Source organism: Nomascus leucogenys, chromosome 1a (genome assembly GCF_006542625.1).
Source record: "Nomascus leucogenys isolate Asia chromosome 1a, Asia_NLE_v1, whole genome shotgun sequence".
NCBI classification, from domain to species: domain Eukaryota; kingdom Metazoa; phylum Chordata; class Mammalia; order Primates; family Hylobatidae; genus Nomascus; species Nomascus leucogenys.
This window is the reverse complement of record NC_044381.1, coordinates 94,739,069-94,763,091: the sequence shown is the minus strand read 5'-3', so window position 1 is coordinate 94,763,091 and position 24,023 is coordinate 94,739,069. Positions and strand designations below refer to the sequence as shown.

Sequence of the window (24,023 nt, the reverse complement as noted above, 5' to 3'; positions counted from 1 at the left end):
TCCAGTTCTACCCATGTTGCTGCAAATGACAGGGTTTTTGTTCTTTTTCATGGCTAATGTTTCATTGTGTATAAGTACCACATTTTCTTTATCCATTCATTTGTTGATGGGCACGTAGGTTGAGTCCATGTCTTGGCTGTTGTGAATAGTGTGTGGTAAACACAGGAGTGCAGGTATCTTTTTGATGTCTTGATTTCCTTTCTTTTGTGTATGTACCCAATTGTGGAATTGCTGGATCATATGGAAGTTCTATTTTTGATTTTTCGAGGAACCTCCTTACTGTTCTCCATAGCAGCTATACTAATTTACATTCCCACCAACAGTGTATGAAGGTCCCCTTAGAAAGGTACTTTAGATCTTTGCTACCCAAAGTGTAATCTGCACACCAGAAACATTTGGCATGATCTGGGTGCTTATTAGTAATGCAGAATCTCAGACCCCATCCCAGACCTATTTACTGAATCAGAATCTGCATTTTAGCTAGATGACAAGTAAGTGGCAAAATCATTAAAGATTGAGAAGCACTGCTTTAGACTACATTTTGGAAAGGCCTTGAATGCCAGGAATCAGATTATAATGCTATATTAGATAAACAGTTAAGTTTTGTTGTTGTTGTTGTTTGAGATGGAGTCTTGCTCTGTCGCTAGACTGGAGTGCAGTGGCACGATCTCGGCTCACTGTAACTTTGGCCTCCCAGGTTCAAGCGATTCTCCTGCCTCAGCCTCCCGGGTAGCTGGGACTACAGGTGCGCCACCATGCCCAGTTAATTTTTGTATTTTTACTAGAGTTGGGGTTTCACCAGGTTGGCCAGGATGGTCTCGATCTGTTGATCTCGTGATCCGCCCGCCTCAGCCTCCCAAAGTGCTGGAATTACCAGCATGAGCCACCGCGCCTGGCCAGAGTTAATTTTTTTAAAGTGGTGAGAGAGGTGATTGAATCCATCCTTTGGGAACATTAAATAAGTATTAATCTCGGAGTAAATTAATGGAAGACAAACTAGAGATGGTAAACAAGTCACAGGGTTATAGTATAATCCGAGTATATAGACTATAAATCTCTTGGATACTAGCAAAAGTTGATAGAATTCAGAAGATGCTAATATATAAACCAATGTCATTTTTTATTAATTTACTGTGAAAAATATTACTGTTCAATGGGGTGTTCCAGATGACTAGTCAGCACATTTCCTGCAGCTTTTTTCAAGATTCTGCAAGAGAATTAAGCCCTAATGTCATAAGGCATCTATTTTATGTAACTAATCCATTTGAAATGACTAATTTCTCTCTTATGTATCTAATGCTATGCATTACATAACATCCTTGAGAAAATGTAGAATATAGTCATTTTTTGCATTCTCTGGTTCATATGAGGGATACCTGTTGAGAAAGGCTGCATAGGAAACCAAATCATTGCAAGAATCAAGCCTAATGTATCTCCGCAATAAGGTTAAAACAAGTCATTTCCTCTGATGGTGTTGGAAATACCCAGTCCAGGCTGGGCTCGGTGGCTCACGCCTGTGATCCCAGCACTTTGGGAGGTTGACACAGGCAGATCACTTGAGGTCAGGAGTTTGAGACCAGCCTGGCCAACATGGTGAAACTCCATCTCTACTACAAATACAAAAATTAACGATGAAGTTGGGATAGAAATCCCATGTACCTGAGGCATTAAGGGGCTTGAACAATAGATGGTGCAAAATAAATGTGACTATACAGTTGCCAGTGGAACCTACCACAGATATTAATCCTTAAAAAAAAAGGATAATTGTGTCCAGTTAGGAGCAGACATGCCAGATGACCCTTGTTGTTTATAAGTCTTTAAAATTTTTTCTGGTAGTGGTGGCATGCACCTGTAATCCCAGCTACTCAGGAGTCTGAGATGGGAGAGATGGGAGGATCGTTTGAACCTGGGAGGTGGAGGTTGCAGTGAGCTGAGATCGTGCCACTGTACTCCAGCCTGCACGACAGAGTGAAACTCCTTCTCAAGAAAAAAAAAAAAAAGGAGGAAACACCTAGTCCAATTCTTGCTCTTTGTATTCTTATTTTAGATTTCATTCATATCATCTCCCTTCTGTTAATGCCGTCTGCCCCCCACCTCCTTAAGCAGATAATAGAATAATTGATTTGGTTTTGTCTTTCTTAATTATGATCACATTCCAGGTCTGCCCCCATTATGTCCACATACCTGAATATTCCCAGTTACGTCATCTACCTATACAGAAAAACTCTCAGCTAATCTCTTTCATTAAATACTGATTTTTAAGATCAGTTTCATTTTTATACGAAAACTTTTATTTTAAATTGGAACGGTAGATGTGAGTTCACTCTGCCCTTTTATACTGCTGCCTTGTATCTTTAAATCCACATTGTTTTTAAATCTGGAAATGAGTTGTTTTGTTGAAAATCATATAATAGAGTATTACACCATTGCCTCTATTATAGTATTTATTCAGATGTGGAAATCCTCTTGGAGATTGGTTCTTAATTTATGTGAATAGAAGTATTATATTTCTAATAGATTTGTGCTTAGCATTTTTGTTAGGTATTATTAAACATATAAATCAATTTGCAGATGTTTTAGTAAATAAAACAATATATTAGTAGGAGGATGTTGATGTTTGGTGGGCATGTAAGAAGGCAGAAGAGAAAAAAGAAATGTTCAGTGTTGATACTTCAGAAATGGCTAAATACAGCTAAGGAAAAAAGATGAAAAGTTACCTTCATCGGCAGTCCAGACAAATTCTAATGTTGCTTCTAGTAAGTGGTATAGGCAATGCTTTTCTTATGTGCATAATATCATAAAAACCATCTAGATTGGTTCCTCTTTCATATAGTTAATGCTTTTTCTTCTTTATTCATCCTTGGTAATAAATATAATCTAGTGAAATTAAGTCATCAGCTTATTAGAACAGTATGTCACAATGTGTGAGTTACCTTTAAAATTATTTATATTTTTACTTATTATTAGGGTGAATTGATGCTTGTAGATAAGGTATGTTTGTTTTTACAGTCTTATTAACTGTGGCTGATTTGAGGAAAGCTCTGCTACTTGTTTATTGCATTTATTAACAGTAACAGTAGTTTATGTGGAAAGTATAAATGGAAACTTAAATCTTTTTGTGTTTTCCCTTTCCTTTTTAAATTTTGTTTTATGTATCACTTCCCTGTCTAATGTAGTTGGATAACAAAGCAACTTTTCCGATAATTTCATAACACTAGTATATTTTTAAACTTTTTAAAAATGTGATACATAGGCACCAAGAGTAGAAGCACAAGTTCTTCTGGGATCTTTGGTTTGCTTTCCCAACTTATATTGTGAACTGCCTTCTCTTCATCCCAACATTCCTGATGTTGCTGTGTCTCAGTTTACAGATGTTAAGGTAAGAAATGAGTTGCTAATTTTTAGCACTTAAATGATTTTATAATCATAAAGTATATGCAATAAAATTTGTATTCTTTCTTTTCTTTTTGAAATCCACACAATTGTTAAATAATATTAGCCATATCCTCCAGACACAAAGGCTTGAATGTTCATTTGGAGCATATCCTTTTTTGTGTTTAAAACTGCTTTAGAACCTTTTTCTTGTTATTGAACCTACTCACATGTCTACCTGTTAGGATTCATTCACTCACTGAACATTTATTGAAATAACCCCATGAGCCAGATACTATGCTACTAATGTAAAGCTTCTGAGATTGAGATGGTAAAGTAAACCTGCATATTAGACTCTCTCCTTCTCCCAGTTTCCCAGCATGATGAGTCAAACATAGTAATGGAAAACTCTGTACTGCTCTAGGAAACTGTGGAGTTGGGATGGAGATCCCATGTACCTGAGGCATTAAGGGGCTTGAACGGTAGATGGTGCAAAATAAATGTGGCTATACAGTTGCCAATGGAACTTACCACAGATATTAATCCTTAAAAAAAAAGATAATTGTGTCCAGTTAGGAGAAGACATGCCAGATGACCCTTGTTGTTTATAAGTCTTTAAAATTTTTTCTGGCAGGAGAGCAGTCAGTGCTCTGAGCCCAGCAAGGTGCCTGTTGATAAATAATTCCATCAATAAGTTAAGACCTGTCTCTTACTGAGACCTGTCCTTACTTAACTGAATGCCTATGTATTATAAATTCCCAGCCAGGCGCAGTGGCTCACACCTGTAATCCCAGCACTTTGGGAGGCCGAGGCGGGCGGATCACAAGGTCAGGAGATTGAGACCATCCTGGCTAACACGGTGAAACCCCATCTCTACTAAAAATACAAAAAAAATTAGCCGGGCATGGTGGCAGGTGCGTGTAGTCCCAGCTACTCAGGAGGCTGAGGCCGGAGAATGGCGTGAACCTGGGAGGTGGAGCTTGCAGTGAGCCGAGATTGCGCCACTGCACTCCAGCCTGGGTGACAGAGCGAGACTCCGTCTCAAAAAAAAAAAAAAAAAAAAAAAAAAAAAAAAAAAAAAAAAAAAAAAAAAAAATTCCCAAGGGTTTAACAGTCCTGAGAAGTTGTGCTTGTCACAGTAATTGCCAGATGGTCTTTGTATTTGACCTGAATTGGTCCCTAGAATTAGAAGTGTTGAGAGAAAGGAGACATAGCTCCTCAGGGGCTAAGCAGATTTTTTTTTTTTAAACTTGCTTTTTCTCAAGTTTTAAAAAGTCCAGTTTATGTTAGGAATGTTGCATACACTTTCTATAGCATCCACATATCTCTTTGTTACGTTTATCATACTTGTAATTAGGTGTTCAATGTCTGACTTCTCCTTTAGACAGATATATACCACAAGGTCTTTTTGCTGTATCATCGTACCCTAACATACTGTTTGACACCTGGTATAAGCTCAAAAATCAATTTTTAGGCCGGGTATGGTGGTTCATGCCTTTAATCCTAACCAAGGTGGGAGGATTGCTTGAGTCCAGGAGTTCAAGACCAGCCTGGGAAACATAGGGAGACCTCGTCTCTACAAAAAATGAAAAATTAGCTGGGCATGGTTGCACACACCTGTGGTCCCAGATATTGGGAGGCTGAGGTGGGAAGATCACTTGAGCCATGATTGTGCCACTGCACTCCAGCCTGCGTGACAGAGCAAGACCTTGTCCCACCCCCTCCCCCCAAAAAAGGAAATAATTTGTTAAACAAGTGAACTTGACTTATGTATAAAATCAATGCAAATTTCCAGTGACACACAAAAAAACTATATAAATTGACCTTTGCCCTTCAAAGATGTAATAGCTATGGCTTTTTTTGTTTTGTTTTGTTTTTTACTGTTCTGAAGGTACATCAGCACATCAGCAGCTATGGTTTCTTTTATTCAGGAGATTTTGAAGGCCAAGGATGAGTTGTAGTTTTAATTTATTAATGCAGTTTTGAGTGAGTTAGGGGTTAGCCTTGCCTACTATATACTGTCCGCATCTGCATTTCAGAGTGGCCTTGTTCTCTGTTGGCCCTTGTGTAGGCAGTAATGGCTGAAGTGATTAAAAACAACAACAAATCCCCAAAGGAAGATAAAAACAAATTTTTTTTGTATGAAAAATCTCCAAAATTAGGGCCAATTCTAATAATAATGAAGAAAGCAAAAAGTAATCATTGTTCTTAGTCAGAAAATGAAGATTTAAAGGGGAAGTTACATGCCATGGTTATCATATTCGATTTTTACATTTTCACCAAAACCAGATTCCATATACTCTAAACTACAGCCATATGGAACTTACCATGGTGTTTCTTGGTTCTATGCTTTGGAAAAACTATTTCCTCCTACTGAAGTGTCATGTATAATTCTGCTCTCCTCTTCTTGCCTCTCTTTATCACCCCAAACACATAGAATCATAATTCCTGACTTTGTCTTTCAAAATCCTGTTTATCTAAGACCCCTTTGTGAAGTCTTTTATGACTTCTCAGATGAGCTGTTTGCTCACACAGAACTTTGTACATATCACCTCGTTTGATTTTTTTGTTTTTACAGTTCACTCATTTAATAATGTTTAGTACAGTCACAGAATTGTGCAACCATCATCACAGTCAATATTAGAACATTTTCGTCATCACCAAAGAAATGCTCGTATACATCTTCCTACCCCAAACTCTTGGTAGCTCACATTTATGTTCTGTCTTTATGGATTTGCCTGCGTATTTTATATTACATGATCGTGTATTTTAATTGTTTGTTTACAAATCTATCTCTCTCCCTGGACTGTAAACTTCTTAAGGATAAGTACAGTGTCTTAGCTAACTTCTTGTCTCCAGCCGTTAAGACAGACTATGTTACATAGAAAGCTCAAGTTCCTGTCAATTAGACTAGGTGCTGAGTTTACAGAGTTGAAGGCTGATCCTCTTAAGGACCTTAGACTGTATATGATTTACATTGTATATGACTTAAGGAACTTACATTGTATATGACTTACATTGTATATGACTTACATTGTATATGACTTACACTGTATATGACTTAAGGAACTTACATTGTATATGGCTTACATTGTATATGACTTAAGGAACTTACATTGTATATGACTTACATTGTATATGACTTAAGGAACTTACATTGTATATGACTGACAAATGCTTATTGAATGAATGTATGAATGATTTTTTAAACCAATGAACAAAATTCTTAATCATCAAATCTAATGGCATTCTTGTTCTCCTGAGCCACTGTAATATTTAACCCTGTTGATGTTTCTGTCCTTTTCTGAATGTCTCTTTATCTTTTATTGCACAAATCTATCTTGATTTACTTCTTGCCTAAGTATTCTGACTCCTTAATAGACTAATTTTATTTTCTCTGTTTGCTAAACATACATCCACTTTAATATTTTACCCTTGTATTTGTTCTTCGTTTTCTCCCCTTTGAATATTTTATTCATTTACATAATTTTAACTAATATTTTAACTTGTGTCAAAATTCATTGTCATATTTTACAAATTATTAAGGATGAATATTTCTCCCTTAGCTTTATTGCAGTAAAATTGACAAAAATTTCACATATTTAAGGTGTACAATATGATGTCTTGATACACATATACAGTGTGGTAAAGATCAAGCCAAATAACATATCCATCACCTCACATGGTTACCTTTTTTTGGTGAGGGGGAGTAAGAGAAACCAGGATCTACTGTCTTAGCAGGTTTCAAGTGTACAGTACTAGTACCTGTAGTCATTGTTAATTGTAGTCACCATGCTGTACATTAAGTCTCCACAATTTAGTCATCCTGCATATTTGAAACTTTGTACCCTTTGTTTTCCTGTTTCACCCACTCCCTAGCCCCTGCTAACTACCGTTCTACTCTCTGCTTCCGAGACTTCAACTTTTTATATTCCACATGTAGGTGAGAACATGCAGTATTTGTCTTTCTGTGCCTTGCATATTTCACATAGCATCGTGCCCTCCAGGTTGATTCATATTGTCACAAATGACAAGATTTCCTTCTTTTTAAAGGCTGAGTAGTATTCTATTGTATGTGTATTCATGTATGTGTGTGGGCGTGTCACATTTTCTTTATCCATTAGTCCTTCAAGGGACACTTAGGTTTTTTCCATGTCTTGGCTGTTTTAAATAATTCTGCAATGAACATAGGAGTGCAGTTATCTCTTTGACATGCTAATTTCATTTCCTTTGGATATATATACCCAGAAGTAGGATTGCTTTGGATTGTATGGACATTTTAATAATTCTGTAATCTACGGACACAGATATGTTTCTATTTATTTCTGTCTTTTTCTGTTTCTTTCATCAGTGTTTTATAGTTTTCCGCATACAGGTCTTTTACCTCTTTTGTTACACGTATTCCTAAGTATTTTGTTGTTTTCGATGCTATTGTTAAATCAGATTATTTTCTTAATTTCTTTTTCAGATAGTTCACTATTAGTATGTAGAAACACAACTGATTTTTGTATGTTTTGTTTCCTGCTACTCTACTGACTTTATTAGTTATAACAGTTTTTTGGTGGAGTCTGTAGGGTTTTTTATATATTAGATTATGTCATCTGTAGACAGAAACAGTTGTAAAAGAAAAGAATGGATGCCTTTTCTTTTTTCTGCCTAATTGCTCTGGCTAGGACTTCCAATACTATGTTGAATAGAAGTGGTGAGAGTGGGCGTCTTTATCTTGTTCGTAATCTTAAAGTAAAACCTTTCAGCTTTTCGCTGTTGATTATGATGTTATCTGTGGGCTTGTTATGTTGAGGTACAACTTCATTTGTTGAGTTACAACCTCATTTGTTGAGTTTTTATCATGAAAGGATGTCGTATTTTTCATGCAAAAAAAATTTATATTTTATTATGAAAGGATATTCATACCTTTGAGCTATGTATTCTACTTAAGTGCTTTTTCTTCACCTATTGAGATAAGCTTTTTATCCTTTGTTCTGTTAATATGATGTATTAGTTTTATTGCTTTGTATATGTTGAACCATCCTTACATCACAGTGATAAATCCTACTTAATTATGGCGTATGACCTTTTTAATGTGCTGATGAATTTTGTTTGCTAGTATTTTATTGAGGATTTTTGCATCTATATTCATCAAGAATATTGGCCTGTAATTAATTTTTTTTTTCTGGTAATGCCTTTGTCTGACTTTGATGTCAGGGTAGTGCTGCCCTCTTAAAATGAGTTTTGAAGTATTCACTCATCTTCAATATTTTGGAAATGTTTGAGAAAGATTCTTCTCAAATTCTCTGTTTGAAATATTTTGTAGAATTCACTGGTGAAGCTATCTGGTTCTGACTTTTAATGATATTTCTCAAAATTTTAAAAATCTTCATACCTATGAGCTGTTAATTCTACTTTAATTATCTGCCTTTATCACTCTTCTAATCAGGAAGAAATGTTATTTTTTGAACATATACTTTTGGCTATAAATTTCAGAAACTTATTTATTTAGCTACTTTTATAAATAATATTGGTCTCTTTATTGAAATTATGTACATGAGAACAAAGACTGCTTTAATAACCACTTAATAAATATTTGTAGAATGAATGAGTGAAATCTCAGTCATTGCCGTTAACTATTTCCCCCTTATTTTAGGAACTTATAATCAAAACTGTATTAAGCTCGGCAAGAGATGAGCCCTCTGGTCCTGCACGGTAGGTCGGATATTCTTAGACTGAGTATAACTATTCTGTGTTTGGAATTTTAGAAGTTGACTGAATTTTTATAGCAGCCCAGATTGTTTTAGATACATAAAAGCCATTCTGAATTACAATTTTAAGTTACTTAAATGATTAAGTATTCTTACTTTTTTTCATGATTTAAATACTAACCTTTCTTCATAAACAGAATCCTAGTCCCCTTTTTCAGTAACTTCACTCTTTATCTCTAAAATGATTTGTTTTAATTTTATTTTAAGTACATTTTGTTTATTGTTCAGTTATATTTGTCAATGTCTTTTATGCAGTACCTTGAAATGCAGTAGCAGGTACCCAAAGAATTTTTGTTAAATTGAATTAAAATTAAATATTTTATTATAGAAAGTAATATGTCTAAGAAAATAGTATATTTTAATATTTATAAATATTTGATTAAGATTTTTAAAAATAGAATATAAGTCATAGTTTTAGATTTTTTTCTAAATGTCTTAAGAAATAAAAGCTGACATTTTCTGTTTTACAAAACCTTTCCAAAAAAAGATTGAGATTTTAATTAGCAGATTGCTAGTAGCACACCCTGTTTCTTCTCTTCCTCAAAATAACATTAAGTCATATTTTATATTCTTGATGCTAATTCTAATAGTATGTCATTTGCTACAATATTAGTCTGTGCTACTACTCCTCAGATCTACATCTCTGCAAAGCTCCTGTTTTCCAATCATTTACACATTTTTTGACCCAAAGTTCAAAAGTTACAGATCATGGCTTTGACTATTTGGATTCTTATTCTAATTTAAATCTTTTTCCAGCAAATAAAAATAATGTACAGTGAACCATTTGTTTAAGTTCAGACATAGCTCCAGTTTTTAAAAATTTAATTGTGTATTTTTCTCACTTAATAGCCAAGCTAACTAAAAACAAATATCTTTGAGAAAATTGTTCTTTTATGCTAATCCCAATTAAGTTTACAAGGATTTTCCTATAATATTGTTTCATTTAATTCTCATCACAATTTTGAGAGTTTAATAGAATCACCCTCTTCTTCCAGTTTTGCTAGCCAGATACTGATGCTCAGAAAGTTAACAGTAAGTCTCTGATAATGCATAGCTGGTGGGACAGGGGATGTAGGCAAGCTAGCTAACATTTTTAAAGCCCTTTGTATGTGCTTGCTAGGCACTGTTCTAAGTGCCTTATATTTATTATCTCATTGAATTTTGTGATACCTCTATGAGACAGGTATAATTTTCATCCACCTTTTAATGAAAAGAAAACTAGAACCCAGGGAATTTCAATAATCTGCCCTATCATCTAGATATGACAGAACCCTGGCAGTTTGTCTTCAGAGGCTTATTAGATGCACAATTAATAAGTGGCAATACCAAGTTTGACCTTAGTGCTTAAGACTGTAGATCTTTTGCTTTTTTTTACCAAAAAAAAATATGTATATATATGTTGCTTCTCAAGTGGAAGAGTGTGGAAGCCTAAAACATAGCTGCCTAGAGGTAGACCTGGAAATCATTAACACAACAGCTTGTGTTACGGAGAATATGGAAAAACCCCAGAAGTTGAATATAAGCATTGTCTCAACTTGTTTTTCTATGCCTTTTTAGTATATGTTTTTTTAGAAACATACTCCCAGGCCAGGCGTGGTGGCTCATACCTGGTATCCCAGCACTTTGGGAGGCCGAGGAGAGTGGATCACCTGAGGTCAGGAGTTCGAGACCAGCCTGGCCAACATGGTGAAACCCCGTCTCTACTAAAAATACAAAAAATTAGTCAGGTGTGGTAGCATGCCCCTGTAGTCCCAGCTACTCAGGAGGCTGAGGCAGGAGAATTGCTTGAACCAGGGAGGTGGAGGTTGCAGTAAGCTGAGATCGCCCCACTGCACTCCAGCCTGGGCAAGACAGAGTGAGACTCTGTCTCAAAAAAAAAAAAAGAAAAAAGAAACTTAATGCCCCCAGTCTGCACAGGAGCAGAGAGTTGAGCTGTATGCTAGGAATAATCTAGATCATTTTGACATCTTGTGGAGGGGGGTGTAGGAAACTCTACAGGCAAGAAAAAAATATATATATCCTTTCTTACCTCCTCTTCCTACAGTAAAAATTGTTCAACATTTGTATTCTCAGTCTCTGCCTTTAGTTAGCTGCATCCACGGAGAGCTTTGCTTCACTTGAGAGTTTATTGTTGCTTTAGGATTATAGATGTTTCCATAGCTAAACCCGAAGCGTGGTTATTTAGTGCTACAAATATTACCAAGGATTTATGTGTGAACAACAGTAGGGAAAAAATAAAGTAGTAGACTTCATCTAGAAGACTTTCAGGTAATTTTCATAGTAAACAGTTTGGTAGCCTTAACACTCTAGACTGAAAGAAGAGACTTAAGACCTTCTGATCTGCTGTGTTAAGGAAGAAAAATCTGCATTGAATTTTTCTGAAGTTTAGCATTCCACTGAAATTAAGAATATCAGTATCGGGACATGGCATATATAACAGGATACTAGAAGAAGGTGACTGTTTTGATACTTAGAACCATTATACATTTTATCAGAAGTTTAAACTTGAACACACTAATAGAATCCTTACTGATTCTAATCATAAAATAACTCTCTTCAAGCTGACACCCAGCTGAAATTATATTGCTACAGAAATGAAGCTTTGCAATACATTGGGGAACAGGATAAAAATTCTACAAGTTCTGTTTCTGTTGGGTTTTAAAATAAGTTACATAAATTTTATGTTCTCAATTTGTTTTAAAAATAATTTGTAGCTAGGTGTGTTAAATTTAAAAGATACAAAAATATTTAACATATTCCATCAGCTTCATGTTTTTACTTAAGTTCATTTTGCTGTTGTCAGTCAATAAAATTACACTTTCCATTTTGAAAGCAGGTTACATTTTGTTTAGGAAGCTTGATAGCAATGTCAGTCTGTTAACATGGATTTTTAAAAAACATGTTGTGTGGTATCCCAGCCTGTAGTCTTCTTAGTAAATTATAATAGAAAATTAGGCTCAGAAGTTTTGGGATTCTGCTTTCTTCATACTTTCTCTTCTTTGGTTACCAGTTAATGTATAGAGTAACAAATTCACTAATTAATTTAAAATAGTGCATGTTCATTCTTTGTCAGTTGATTGTGGGTCATGTTTGTGGTGATGGTTTCATTTTATATAACCGTTGTTGCTTGTCTTTTTTGCAGATGTGTAGCACTTTGTAGTTTAGGTATTTGGATTTGTGAAGAACTAGTCCATGAGTCTCTTCATCCTCAAATAAAGGAAGCTCTGAATGTGATTTGTGTTTCCTTAAAGGTAAAGAAAACTGTTTAGTGAAATATATTAAGACAGGAGAGAATGCATATTTTTTCTCCAAATATTAATGGTATCTTGTGTAACATTTAGTAAATGTTTTCATTACTTTATTATTCTATTATTTTCTTGATCCTGACTCATTCCTTAAGAATTGTTCTGTTTCTTGAATTTAGGGTATCTTTATGGTGACCCATTTTTATCTCAACTTTTTATGTATTTAGCTTTGTCCCTAAACTATATATGGTAGACGTCTAGAAAAGGAAACCCACCATTTAAAACATATATAGGGTTTTTCTGGGTTTTTTTAACTAGTATTTTTGTAACTTACTGCTCTTTGATCTTTATTACCACTCCCTGAATTCTTGAGCTGTTCAATTTTTTGCTTTATCTTTTCAAGTTATGTGCCTTCTTTGTAGACAGACAAGATTTTTTCAGTAGTAATATTGTAATTATTTGGAGAGTCTGAATGAATAAATGAGTACTTTTCGTTTATGAAAGGATGCATGATATTATTGTTGTTTTAAGACTTGTAAAACCCACAGCACCTGTATAAGACTCTAAACATACAAAGTAGCTAATAAATATTTTTAAATAATAGTTACATGACAGATATTTCTAAATATTTACTATAAGGCACATTGCTAGACAGTGAGGGATAACAATAGGAAAAATTGTAAATACTAGCTTGAAGATACTAATAGCTGAAAAAGATTAAAATGAGAATAATAAAACATAAAAACCTGAGAGTACTAAATGGGTATATAATATAAACTGAGTATGTAATATAAACTGCTGATTCAGTTCGGAAGAAACAAATCATTTTGACTTAGTTATCAGAGAAGACTGGAAAAGAGGAGACACATTGGGGTTTGAAGTGTGGGTGAAATGTGGACATACAGAAGCATAAAAAGTTTGTCTTTATGCCATTGGGGAGTCCTCTGAGTTTTAAGCATAATGTCAGGATCATAACAGTGCTATAGAAGATTAATTTGGAAGTATGGTGAATAGTTGATTGGAACGGGACAAAGATTGATAAAAAGAATAGTGGTTTAGAAGCCATTGCATAAATCCACATAAGAGAAAATGCAACAAAACTTTAATGAGGACAGTCAAACATTACAAAGGAAAATTAAAGTTGTATGTGTCTTTGGAATGTGTTGTGATTTTTTTTATTTTGCAGCTAGAGGTTTATGTTAATCACTTATAAATGTAGGATGTATAATCCTACAAATGTATGAAACATAAAAATTTTCAGCAGATAATACGTTGATGAAAAGTTCATCAAGAAAATTTTTAAAACAATTTTTTTTATTATTGCAGTTTACTAATAAAACAGTAGCCCACGTAGCTTGTAACATGCTTCACATGCTGGTTCATTATGTACCTAGACTTCAGATTTACCAGCCTGATTCTCCCTTGAAAATTATTCAAGTAAGTAATTTCTCATTTATTTGTTATGACCTTGTTAAAATTTTTTTAGATTTGGATACTTTGAATTGTAAAGTTATTTAATAGTTTTAAATTTTTTTTTGCATAGCTAAATAATGGCTACCCGTCATGCTTTTTTGTGGTATCAAAGTTCATGATGGTTCCCTTGTCTTTTATGTTAGAAGATTGTATTCCTGGTTTTGGACAAAGTAAAAGCACTAGAAACAATTTATTAGGCCAAGCCCGGTGGCTTATGCCTGTAATCCAGGCACTTTGGGAGACTAAGTTGGAAGGATCGATTGAGGCCAGGACTTTGAGACCAGCCTAGGTAACATAGCAAGACCCTGGCTCAACAAACGGTTAAACAAAAAACAATTTATTAGTTGTAGTGAAAATTAAATGCTATGTGTAAACCTATGTCATCGTCTTTATAAACATGTATGTTGCTTCATTCCCTCGTAAGTAGGGAAAACATTCCATCATTCCAGTTACCACTGGAATGGTAACTGGAATGGTTACCATTCCAGTGGTCATTATTTTTTTTCTTTTCTCTTTAGCCAGTCATTTGTGAATTTTTCTTCATTCTAATTCAGTGTCTCCTGTGCTTCCTGCAACACCTGATGTATTTCAGTCCTTCATTATTTCTTTCTTGAGATATTGCTGTTGCCTTCTCCTGGTTTGTGTGGTCTTGCTCTTAAAGTCATCATTCACATTTACATGGCTCTTACCATATCACATACCCAAAAAAAAAAAAAAAAAAAAAATCTCTGATTTTCCTTTGGCTATAAAATAAAGCCCAAATTCTTTGGCCGTGAATTCAGGGCCTTCACAGGAGAACCCAACTGGTTTTTTAAGAATCATGTACAGATTCCTTTGAACTGCCATGTTGTTTAGGCAACCGAGTCTGCTTGTCATCACTTAAACATACCCCTGGCTTTCTTCCTCCTAGCTGAAATGCTTTGCTTCTCTTCTCTAGTGCCCTCATCTTTCAGTGATTGGCTTAAATACCATCTCCTCAAAAAATAAAAATCCCTATCTGCTCTCCCTAACCAGAATTTATCATTATCTTCCTATCTTTATAACATTTTTAGGACAGATGAGAACTAATATTTATTAAACACCTGCCATGTACCAGTCACCTTTTCATGTGATATCTCATTTAATTCTTAGAAGTTTTTTGAGATAGATTATTCCCTTCCCTGTCCCTAGTCTCCCCTCCTTATTTAAGATGAGAGAACTGAGGATTTAATAACTGCATAAGAGTCATAAGCCAAGAGGACAGGACTCAGACCCAAGTCTGTAAGATTCCAAAGTTCATGCTTTTCCCACTCAGTTATCTTACCAGACTCTATTACAGCACTGAATGTAGTAAGTATCGCACTAGTGAGTAAAGCCTTTTTCTGTATAAAGTATATTTAGAGGAATTTTTCTACTTACTACATTGAGGCAATAATTTCTAAAAATGTAATAGCATACAATACAGCTAAAATAAAAATGCAATAAATACATACCTATACATTTTTAACATGCACATAAAAAAATTAAATGAGACTAAATGATTTCCAGGGTAAATGATAACACTGTATATGAAGATTTTGCCTTTTTTTAAATAATGTCTTTTTCATTTATTTTGTATTCTGTACTTTATATTTATTCAAATAATATTCAGTGTATAATATATGTTAATTTAAAAAGGCACATTTGGCTGGGCACGGTGGCTCATGCCTGTAATCCCAGCACTTTGGGAGGCTGAGGTGGGCAGATCACCTGAGGTTAGGAGTTCGAGACCAGCCTGGCCAACATGGTGAAACCCCGTCTCTACTAAAAATACAAAAATTAGCTGGGCATGGTGGCCCACACCTATAATCCCAGCTACTCAGGAGGCTGAGGCAAGAGAATCACTTGAACCCAGAGCCGAGATCTTTCCACTGCACTCCAGCCTGGGTGGCTGAGTGAGACTCCATCTCAAAAAAATAAATAAAAAGTCACATTTTTAAAAAAAGCTTTATATATGTGTGTGTATATATATATATAAACAAAAGGCCTGGAAAGGCAATAGAGTAGATTTCTTCAAGTGATGGGATTACAGTGGTTTTTTGTTGTTTTGAGACAGGGTCTCTGTCGCCCAAGCTCCCAAAATGGATGTGAGCCACCGTGCCCAGCCTATGATGGTTTTTATTAGTCTTTTTCTTATCTGTATCTTTTAATTTTTCTGTAGTGAACATATATTTTCTGTGTGTTTGTACATATTGATTTACCCCCTTGAATTGGGAAGAAATCCATATATGGTTGACAGAATATATATAATTTTGGTTCCGTACATGAGGATTGTAAATAATTGATAGTTAACTGCACTTGAAAAGCCTTGCCTATTAAACATTACTTTGAAATAACAGTGTTAATGTGTTTAGAATAAATTTGCAGTGGTAGGTTTTGTATCACTTCAGCATTTAACAATCAAGTTTTAGGAGGTACCATTAATTTGACATATATAGAGCTCCTTTTAAAAAAAATTTTTTTGCTTACAGATCCTAATAGCTACTATCACCCATCTTTTACCAAGTACAGAGGCTTCATCATATGAAATGGACAAGAGGGTAATTTAAATTTTGTTTGATGATTAATATGTGTTTATTTAATAAAATATTTGTATTTCAAAACTTTAAAGGTATGTATATTTACATGGTAAAAATTTATCCTTGTTCAGAATCAACTATAGTGTGAAATGTCTTTCTGTTATTTAAGTATAACTAAATTATATTTTGGTTCACATTTCATGGCCATTTGATAAAATCTTTGAGTCTCAAGATTGTAAGGAACCTTAGAGGACATTCTGTCCACCTCTATTTCACTACATTCTGCCAAATTATGTTCTTACCTATGCCTGAAGATTATTAATTCTGAGGAATTAATCACCTCTAAAGGCAGCCACTTGTTTTGTATAGATAGAAAGTAAAGATATAATATATAGAGATATGTCATTTAAAAGAAGACATCTCCTCTGTCTGCGAAAACATTCTACTAGGTGACATTTACCTCAGTAAATTCATTTTAAGTGTTCTTTAATTTTTTCAGACATTGTATTTACCAGTTCTAGAGTTTCTTTTTGTTTTGTTTTTAAGTTTCCATATCTTACCTGAAATTCTGCATTTCTTCCTCAATTATATACATCTTCTCTTATAGATACTTCAACATATTTATAATAATTAAAATAGAGTCCTTGACTATTGAATCCAGTCTCTGGGTCATCACTAACTCTGTTTCTATTGAGTTTTTTTCCTCTTGACTATGAGTTTCATTTTCCTGTTATTATGTCTATTTTTTAATTATATGCCTGACATTATACATAAATGTTGTAGAGACTCTAGGTTGGTGCTGCTCACCTTGGTAGCAATACTGTGTATTGCTTTCAGTTTACACTAAATTTAGTTTAAAGTTCACATGAAAAATGTAACTCCTCGTTTGCAAATATCAAGTGCTCAATAGCCATTGGGCAAATATAGACCATTTTCATCATTGCACAAAGTTCTGTTAGATAAGGCTGCTCTAGATTCTATTAGTTTCCTCTGAGAATTATTCTCATCTCTTCCCTTGTCACATCTCAATCTTGAGTTCTATTCTCCAGGTCTCCCCTTAACCATATTGTTTTGAAATCTCAAGTATGTTTTATTTACTGCTTATGTTCTTATTAATTTACAGAAATCTGAAGCTGTAGTTATGTTTCTGGACCTATTCCCAGTTATTTTCTTGTGTGGCATACATGAGGCTTTCACACTTTTTTCTTTTCCTACTGTCTGCCGTTATCATTTCTTACTGATTTCATGTGTTTACCTCAAAACTTTTTATTCTTTCCCTTCATATTCAGTTTAAACACCATTTGAACAGATTGTTTAGCTCTTGATAAATACTTTATCATCATCATCTTCATCTTTAAAAGAGACATATACTCCATTTTTATTTTTTTTATTTTAAATTTTTAAAATTTTTTTGAGGCGGAGTCATCTCACTCTGTCACCCAAGCTGGAGTACTGTGGCACAGACTCGGCTCACTGCAACCTCTGCCTCCCAGGTTCAAGCGGTTCTCGTGCCTCAGCCACTCAAGTAACTGCGATTACAGGTGTATACCACCATGCCTGGCTAATTTTGTATTTTTAGTAGAGATGTGTCGGGGGCAGGGGGGTCTCATCATCTTGGCCAGGCTGGTCTCAAACTCCTGGCCCCAAGTGATCCACCTGCCTCAGCCTCCCAAAGTGCTGGGATTACAGGCGTGAGCTACCTCATCTGGCCTCCATTTTTAGCCAAGAGTCCTTCACTTTAGTGTTGCAGGCTATGGTCTAGAATTCCAAATCCACTTTATGAATAATTTCTGGATAACTACTTGTTCATCTTTTTCTATATCATCTTTGTCTTCCAGAAGTCTAGCTATTAATATGAAAAAGCTGTACTTCTAAGTTTTTGTTTTCTTGCCAACTAAATTTATTAAACTTTTTTTTATCCTAAAATATGAGTGTGGCATTCTGCTAGGCACTAAACAGAGGTAAACATGATACTCCTTGTTCTCATGGAATTTAAAAATTAGAGACACAAATGAGGCAGCACAATATAATAAATAGTATAAAAAGTAGAAAAACGTATAAGATACAAGGTAGAATAGAGGAAGAAGTAATTAACTATTGGGGAAGGGCATATTTAGGAAAAATTCTTTTAAAGTTAAATAGAGACATAAATAGAGACAAACAGTAGAATCAGAAAATTATTCCAAGTGGTATGAATAGATGTGTAAATCTGGGGACTATAAAATAGTATGGTTTGTTTTGGAGAAACAACTAGGCAGTTCCATATTTTAGAATGTGAAGTGAACAGTTAAGAGTTGGGAAAATGAAGTTTCTAAGATAGGAAGGGGCCAGATTATAAAGGGCCTTGGATGCCACACTATGAACGTGGTACTTCTGTGAAAGTGACTTTTTTGAAAGTTTTCTATGTAGAATAAAATATGACCAGATTTGTGAAAAATCACTTGAGAAAATGTGAAAGTTGACTTAAAAGTCAAAATATGGTGATTATTATTAAAATCATCTTTATAAGAATTGATGATGTTCTGAACTAAGGCTAAAGGAATAGAGAATAAATACTCACAAAGTAGAGCCCACAACCAAGGTGAGGAATACAGGAAAGAGCATCTTTGTTGGAGCAGTGAGTTTCAGTTTTCAGTTTGTTGCATATAAAAGGTAATATCCAGGTGGAGACCACCAGCAAAGCAATTATATACCTGATTAGAAAATTTGATGCTGGAAATGAAATTATTGGCATTGTCAGTACATGAGTAGTATTAACATTGTGAGAATATATGAAATCACTTAAGGCGATATAGTAGAGTAAGATGAGTCAGCAAAGTATAGCACATTGAAGAATAACAGTTAAGGAGAAGGCGGAGAAGGCAGAGAAGATGATTCAGTAAAAGTGACTGAAAGGACTAGTAGGGAAAGTAGGAAGAACACCAGGTCTAGGAGAGCGTAATCACATAGAAGACAAAATCAAATCATCCTGAAAATGCATTTTTGATCTCAGACTTTATTCACTCTTTTTTTGTGAGACAGGGTCTCACTCTGTCACCCAGGCTGGAGTACAGTGGCGCAATCTAGGCTCGCTACAACCTCCACCTCCCACACTCAAGTGATCCTCCCACCTCAGCCCCCAAAATGGGACCACAGGCGTACGCCACCATGCCCAGCTAATTATTGTATTTTTGGTAGAGACGGGGTTTTGCTATGTTGCCTAGGCTGGTCTCAAGCTCCTGAGCTGAAGTGAACTGCCCGCCTTGGCCTCCCTAAGTGCTGGGATTACAGATGTGAGTCACTGTGCCCAGCCTATCATTCACTCTTCTTTTTTATTTTTGAGATGGAGTCTTGCTCTGTTGCCCAGGCTGGAGTACTGTGGTGCAGTCTCGGCTCACTGCAATCTCCACCTCCTAGGTTCAAGTGATTCTCCTGCCTCAGCCTCCCAAGTAGCTGGGATTACAGGCGTGTGCCACCATGCCCAGCTAATTTTTTTTTTCTTTTTTTTGAGACAGTGTCTCCCTCTATTGCCCAGGCTGGCGTGTAGTGGCACAATCTCGGCTCATTGCAACCTCCACCTCCTGGGTTCAAGTGATTCTTCTGCCTCAGCCACCCAAGTAGCTGGGACTACAGACACATACCACCACACCTGGCTAGTTTTATTTTATTTTATTTTATTTTATTTTATTTTATTTTATTTTATTTTATTTTTTCAGAAAAGATGGGGTTTCACCGTGTGGGCCAGACTAGTCTTGAACTCCTGACCTGGTGATCCACCCACCCCCGACCTCCCAAAGTGCTGGGTTTACAGGCGTGAGCCTCCCCACCCAGCCTCAAATATGCTTTATCTTAAACATCTTATTTATTTATTTATTTAGAGACGGAGTCTCGCTCTGTCACCCAGGCTGGAGTGCAGTGGCATGATCTCAGCTCGCTGCAACCTCTGCCTCCCAGGTTCAAGCAATTCTCCTGCCTCAGCCTCCCTAGTAGCTGGGGCTACAAGCACACACCACCATGCCCGGCTAATTTTTATATTTTTAGTGGAGATGGGGTTTCACCATATTGGCCAGGCTGGTCTCGAATTCCTGACCTCAGGTGATCCACCTGCCTGGACCTCCCAAAGTGCTGGGATTACAGGCGTGAGCCACCACACCTGCCCTTAAATGTCTTTAGAATTACATTCCTCTCTGTGTGATGAACATCAGAATATTACCTAAATCCTCTGGTTCTTCTCCACTGTGTTGCATTCCAGTATCTTCTAATTTTTTTTGAATTGGGTTTTTATTATCTTTTATTAGAAGCTGGCATGCTACATATAGACAAATAGATATATTGAATCATTTTAATTATGTTGTTATTTCTCTAGGAACTCTTAATCTCATGCAAGCCACCAGTATAGGGAGGCATTTCTCATGTATGATATTCAGATTACTGCTCTTTAACCTCAAATGTTTAAGAACTTGAATAAACTGTATATGGGCCAGGAGTTTTTAGACTTCTCAAATGGCTCATTGTCACTGGTGAATATGGGCTTGGGCTAACAGGTTTTAAAAGATAAATTCAATAAAAATAAAGCAAAAAGAACATTTGTATAGTGATGTTTTTTAAAAAAATCACGTGCCAGCAGTGTGAACTTTATATGCATTATTTCAACATCAGAACAACTTTATAATCCTGATAAAGATTTTTTAATCCCTATTCTTCATAGAGAATCGAGCCTTAGAAAGGTTAAGTTGCCCAAGGTCACAAAATTGTTACTAAATATCAGAGCCAAGACTGGAGTCTGTGATTGACAGATAGATGCCAAAGTCCATATTGTTTTTAGTTAGAAACATCAATTGAGAGCTTCCATTTGAGTTTTATGGTGGAATTGTTTTCTTTTAACATAATTTCAAGTTTATAGAAACATTGAAAGGGTAGTACAAAGAATTCTTTATATTGGTTCACCACATTTGCTTTATCCCTTTGTATGTAGTATGAAATTCAGAGAGAAATAAATGTGTATACTGCTGACTACTTTATTGTGTTTTTCCTAAAATCAAGCAATTCTCTTATATAACCACAAAATAGTTATCAACATGAGGAAATTAGCATTAGTGTTAGTGATACGTTTGTATTATCTAACCTATAGATATTTCACTAGTTGTCTCACTAATGTCCTGTAGGGCAAAAGAAATTCCCAAATTATGCCTTACATGCAGTCATAATGTCTCTTTAGCCTTCTATAGTATGGAACAGGTTCTTAATCTTTCTATATTTCTTGACCTTGACATTTTAAAGAATACAGTCTAGTTACGTATAAAATGTCCTACATTTTGGCTTTGTGTTTCATACTGATTAGGTTTGTCATTATTGGATTTAAATTAGGCATATTTGGCAGGAATACCTCAGAAGATTTTGTGCACCTCTTAATACATTATATCAGGTGTCACAGATGTCAGTTTATTTCATTACTGATTGGTGCTAACTTTAGTCAAATGATTAAGGTTGTGTCTGCCAGGTGTTTCCACTGTAAACCTACTGTTTAATCCTTTTCAATGAATTAGTATTTGTAAGACAATACTTTGAGACTATACTATATAAGTATTTGGCTCCTTAAATTTCCACTAACTGGTTTTGCTAATCGTTAATGAGTCTTAAGAGAAACAATTATTGTTACAGTAGCTGCCAAATGATGATTTCCTAATTCATCATTCTTTCTACATTCATTAGTTAGCTTTCTACTTATAAGGAAGAGCTTTCCTTTCTTTCTTATTCATCTTATTTCAGTGTGGGCTCATGATTCTGATTTTATGCAATGATTTGTAATCCTTAACTATTATTTATTTTGGTGCTCAAAATGTCTCATACTTAGCCAGTGGGAGCCCCTTCAAAGTGGCTTCTTTTTCATACATTCCCATTGTTTTGGGGGTATGCTTTTAATTTCTGTTAGCGCACAATTTTCCAGACTCACCTTGTGCTTTAAGTCCTAGCCCTGAAATTATCCATTTCTCCAAGAAACTCTGCTTCCGTTAAGTGGCAAATGGTGTTTAGAAATCAGTATCTAAGAACTAGGCATGCACATTGCTATTGGGATATCGTTTCTTTTTTTTTTTTTTTTTTTTTTTGGAGACGGAGTCTCGCTTTGTCACTCGTCCAGGCCGGAGTGCAGTGGCGCGATCTCGGCTCACTGCAAGCTCCACCTCCCGGGTTCATGCCATTCTCCTGCCTCAGCCTCCCGAGTAGCTGGGACTACAGGTGTCCGCCACCATGCCCGGCTAATTTTTTTGTATTTTTAGTAGAGATGGGGTTTCACCCTGTTAGCCAGGATGGTCTCGATCTCCTGACCTCATGATCTTCCCATCTCAGCCTCCCAGAGTGCTGGGATTACAGGTGTGAGCCATTGCACCTGGCCTGGGGTATCGTTTCTTAAGGCCCCTTTGGCAGATACAGCTAGGAAATACATAACATACACACACACACACACACACACCCATCTCTATATCTGCTATAGACTGAATGTGTCTCTCCCGAAGTTCATATATGGAAATCCTAATGCCCAGTGTCATGGAATTTGGAGGTGGGGCCTTTGAGAGGTAATTAGGTCATCAGGATGAAGCCCTTATCAATGGGATTAGTGCCCTTATAAGAAGAGAGATGAACTAATATCCACCGTGTGAAGATACACTAGAAGGTGGTCATCTACAAGCCAGAAAGAGGACCCTCACATATACTGAATTGGCTGCCACCTTGATCTTCAACTTTCTAGCTTTCAGAACTGTGAGGAATAAATTTCTCTTGTTTAAGCCACCCAGTGTATAGTATTTGTAATGCCAGCACAGACAGAATAAGATGGTATCTAATTATAAGTATTAAAAACCTTGAGTTCACACTGACACCTCCAATTCTTATTTTATTTTACTTTAAGTTCCAGGATACACGCGCAGAATGTGCAGGTTTGTTACATCGGTAGACATGTGCTGTGGTGTTTTGCTGCACCTGTCAACCCGTCACCACATGCATTAGCTGTTTGTCCTGATGCTCTCCCTCCCCTTCCCCCACCAACAGGCCCCAGTCTGACACCTTCACTTCTAATCCAACACTACAAGATTCAGTCCATCCTTCCCCGTTTTCCTTATTTGTAACTCCCTGCTCCAGCAATGAAAAATCTGGTTTCCATATTGATTATTTATCTGGATATGTTTACTTCTTTGTGCTGTTCTATTTTAAAAAATTATTAACTTATGCCTCTTTATAGTTAAGAGTTCTTGTCTTTACCAAGAGAGATTACTGTTTGAAAAATGTGTTCATAAATGATTTGGGTTACTTCATATTCCCCCTTTCCCACTTTGGTATGGTTATATAATTAGCTTGAAATTCAGTTCAGGTCACTTTTTTCTGTTCATATGCAGTTTTAGGGTCTTTCTCCCATCTCTGTTGTTTTTATTTTTTTAGTCTATGGTTCATCCATCCTATGATTGTTTTTTCACAAATGAACAGATGCATGTATATTGTCTTTTTTTATTCCTTGTTTGTTACACATAGCCTAGATAGTCTTTGCTTTGGATTTTTCACTTGACAGTGTATCTTGGAAATCCATAATATGTAAGTTCATAGAGATCTTCCCCATCTTTTATTTATTTAAAATTGTTCTGGGTACATAGTAGGTGTATGTATTT

The 24,023-nt window shown here is 35.6% G+C and overlaps 1 protein-coding gene across 18 annotated transcripts in view; it reads left to right on the top strand.

Annotated features, from left to right (window-relative positions):
- RALGAPA1 (Ral GTPase activating protein catalytic alpha subunit 1) overlaps positions 1-24,023 on the top strand; it is a 219,588-nt gene that overhangs the window by 95,768 nt on the left and 99,797 nt on the right. For 17 of the 18 annotated variants that reach the window (XM_030813587.1, XM_030813603.1, XM_030813555.1 and 14 more), the window contains 5 exons: positions 3,254-3,379; positions 9,017-9,075; positions 12,274-12,382; positions 13,703-13,813; positions 16,339-16,407. In XM_030813587.1, the coding sequence (XP_030669447.1) occupies positions 3,254-3,379; positions 9,017-9,075; positions 12,274-12,382; positions 13,703-13,813; positions 16,339-16,407 (474 nt within the window). The remainder of the gene's footprint in view (positions 1-3,253; positions 3,380-9,016; positions 9,076-12,273; positions 12,383-13,702; positions 13,814-16,338; positions 16,408-24,023) is intronic. The other variant, XM_030813506.1, reaches the window with a different exon arrangement.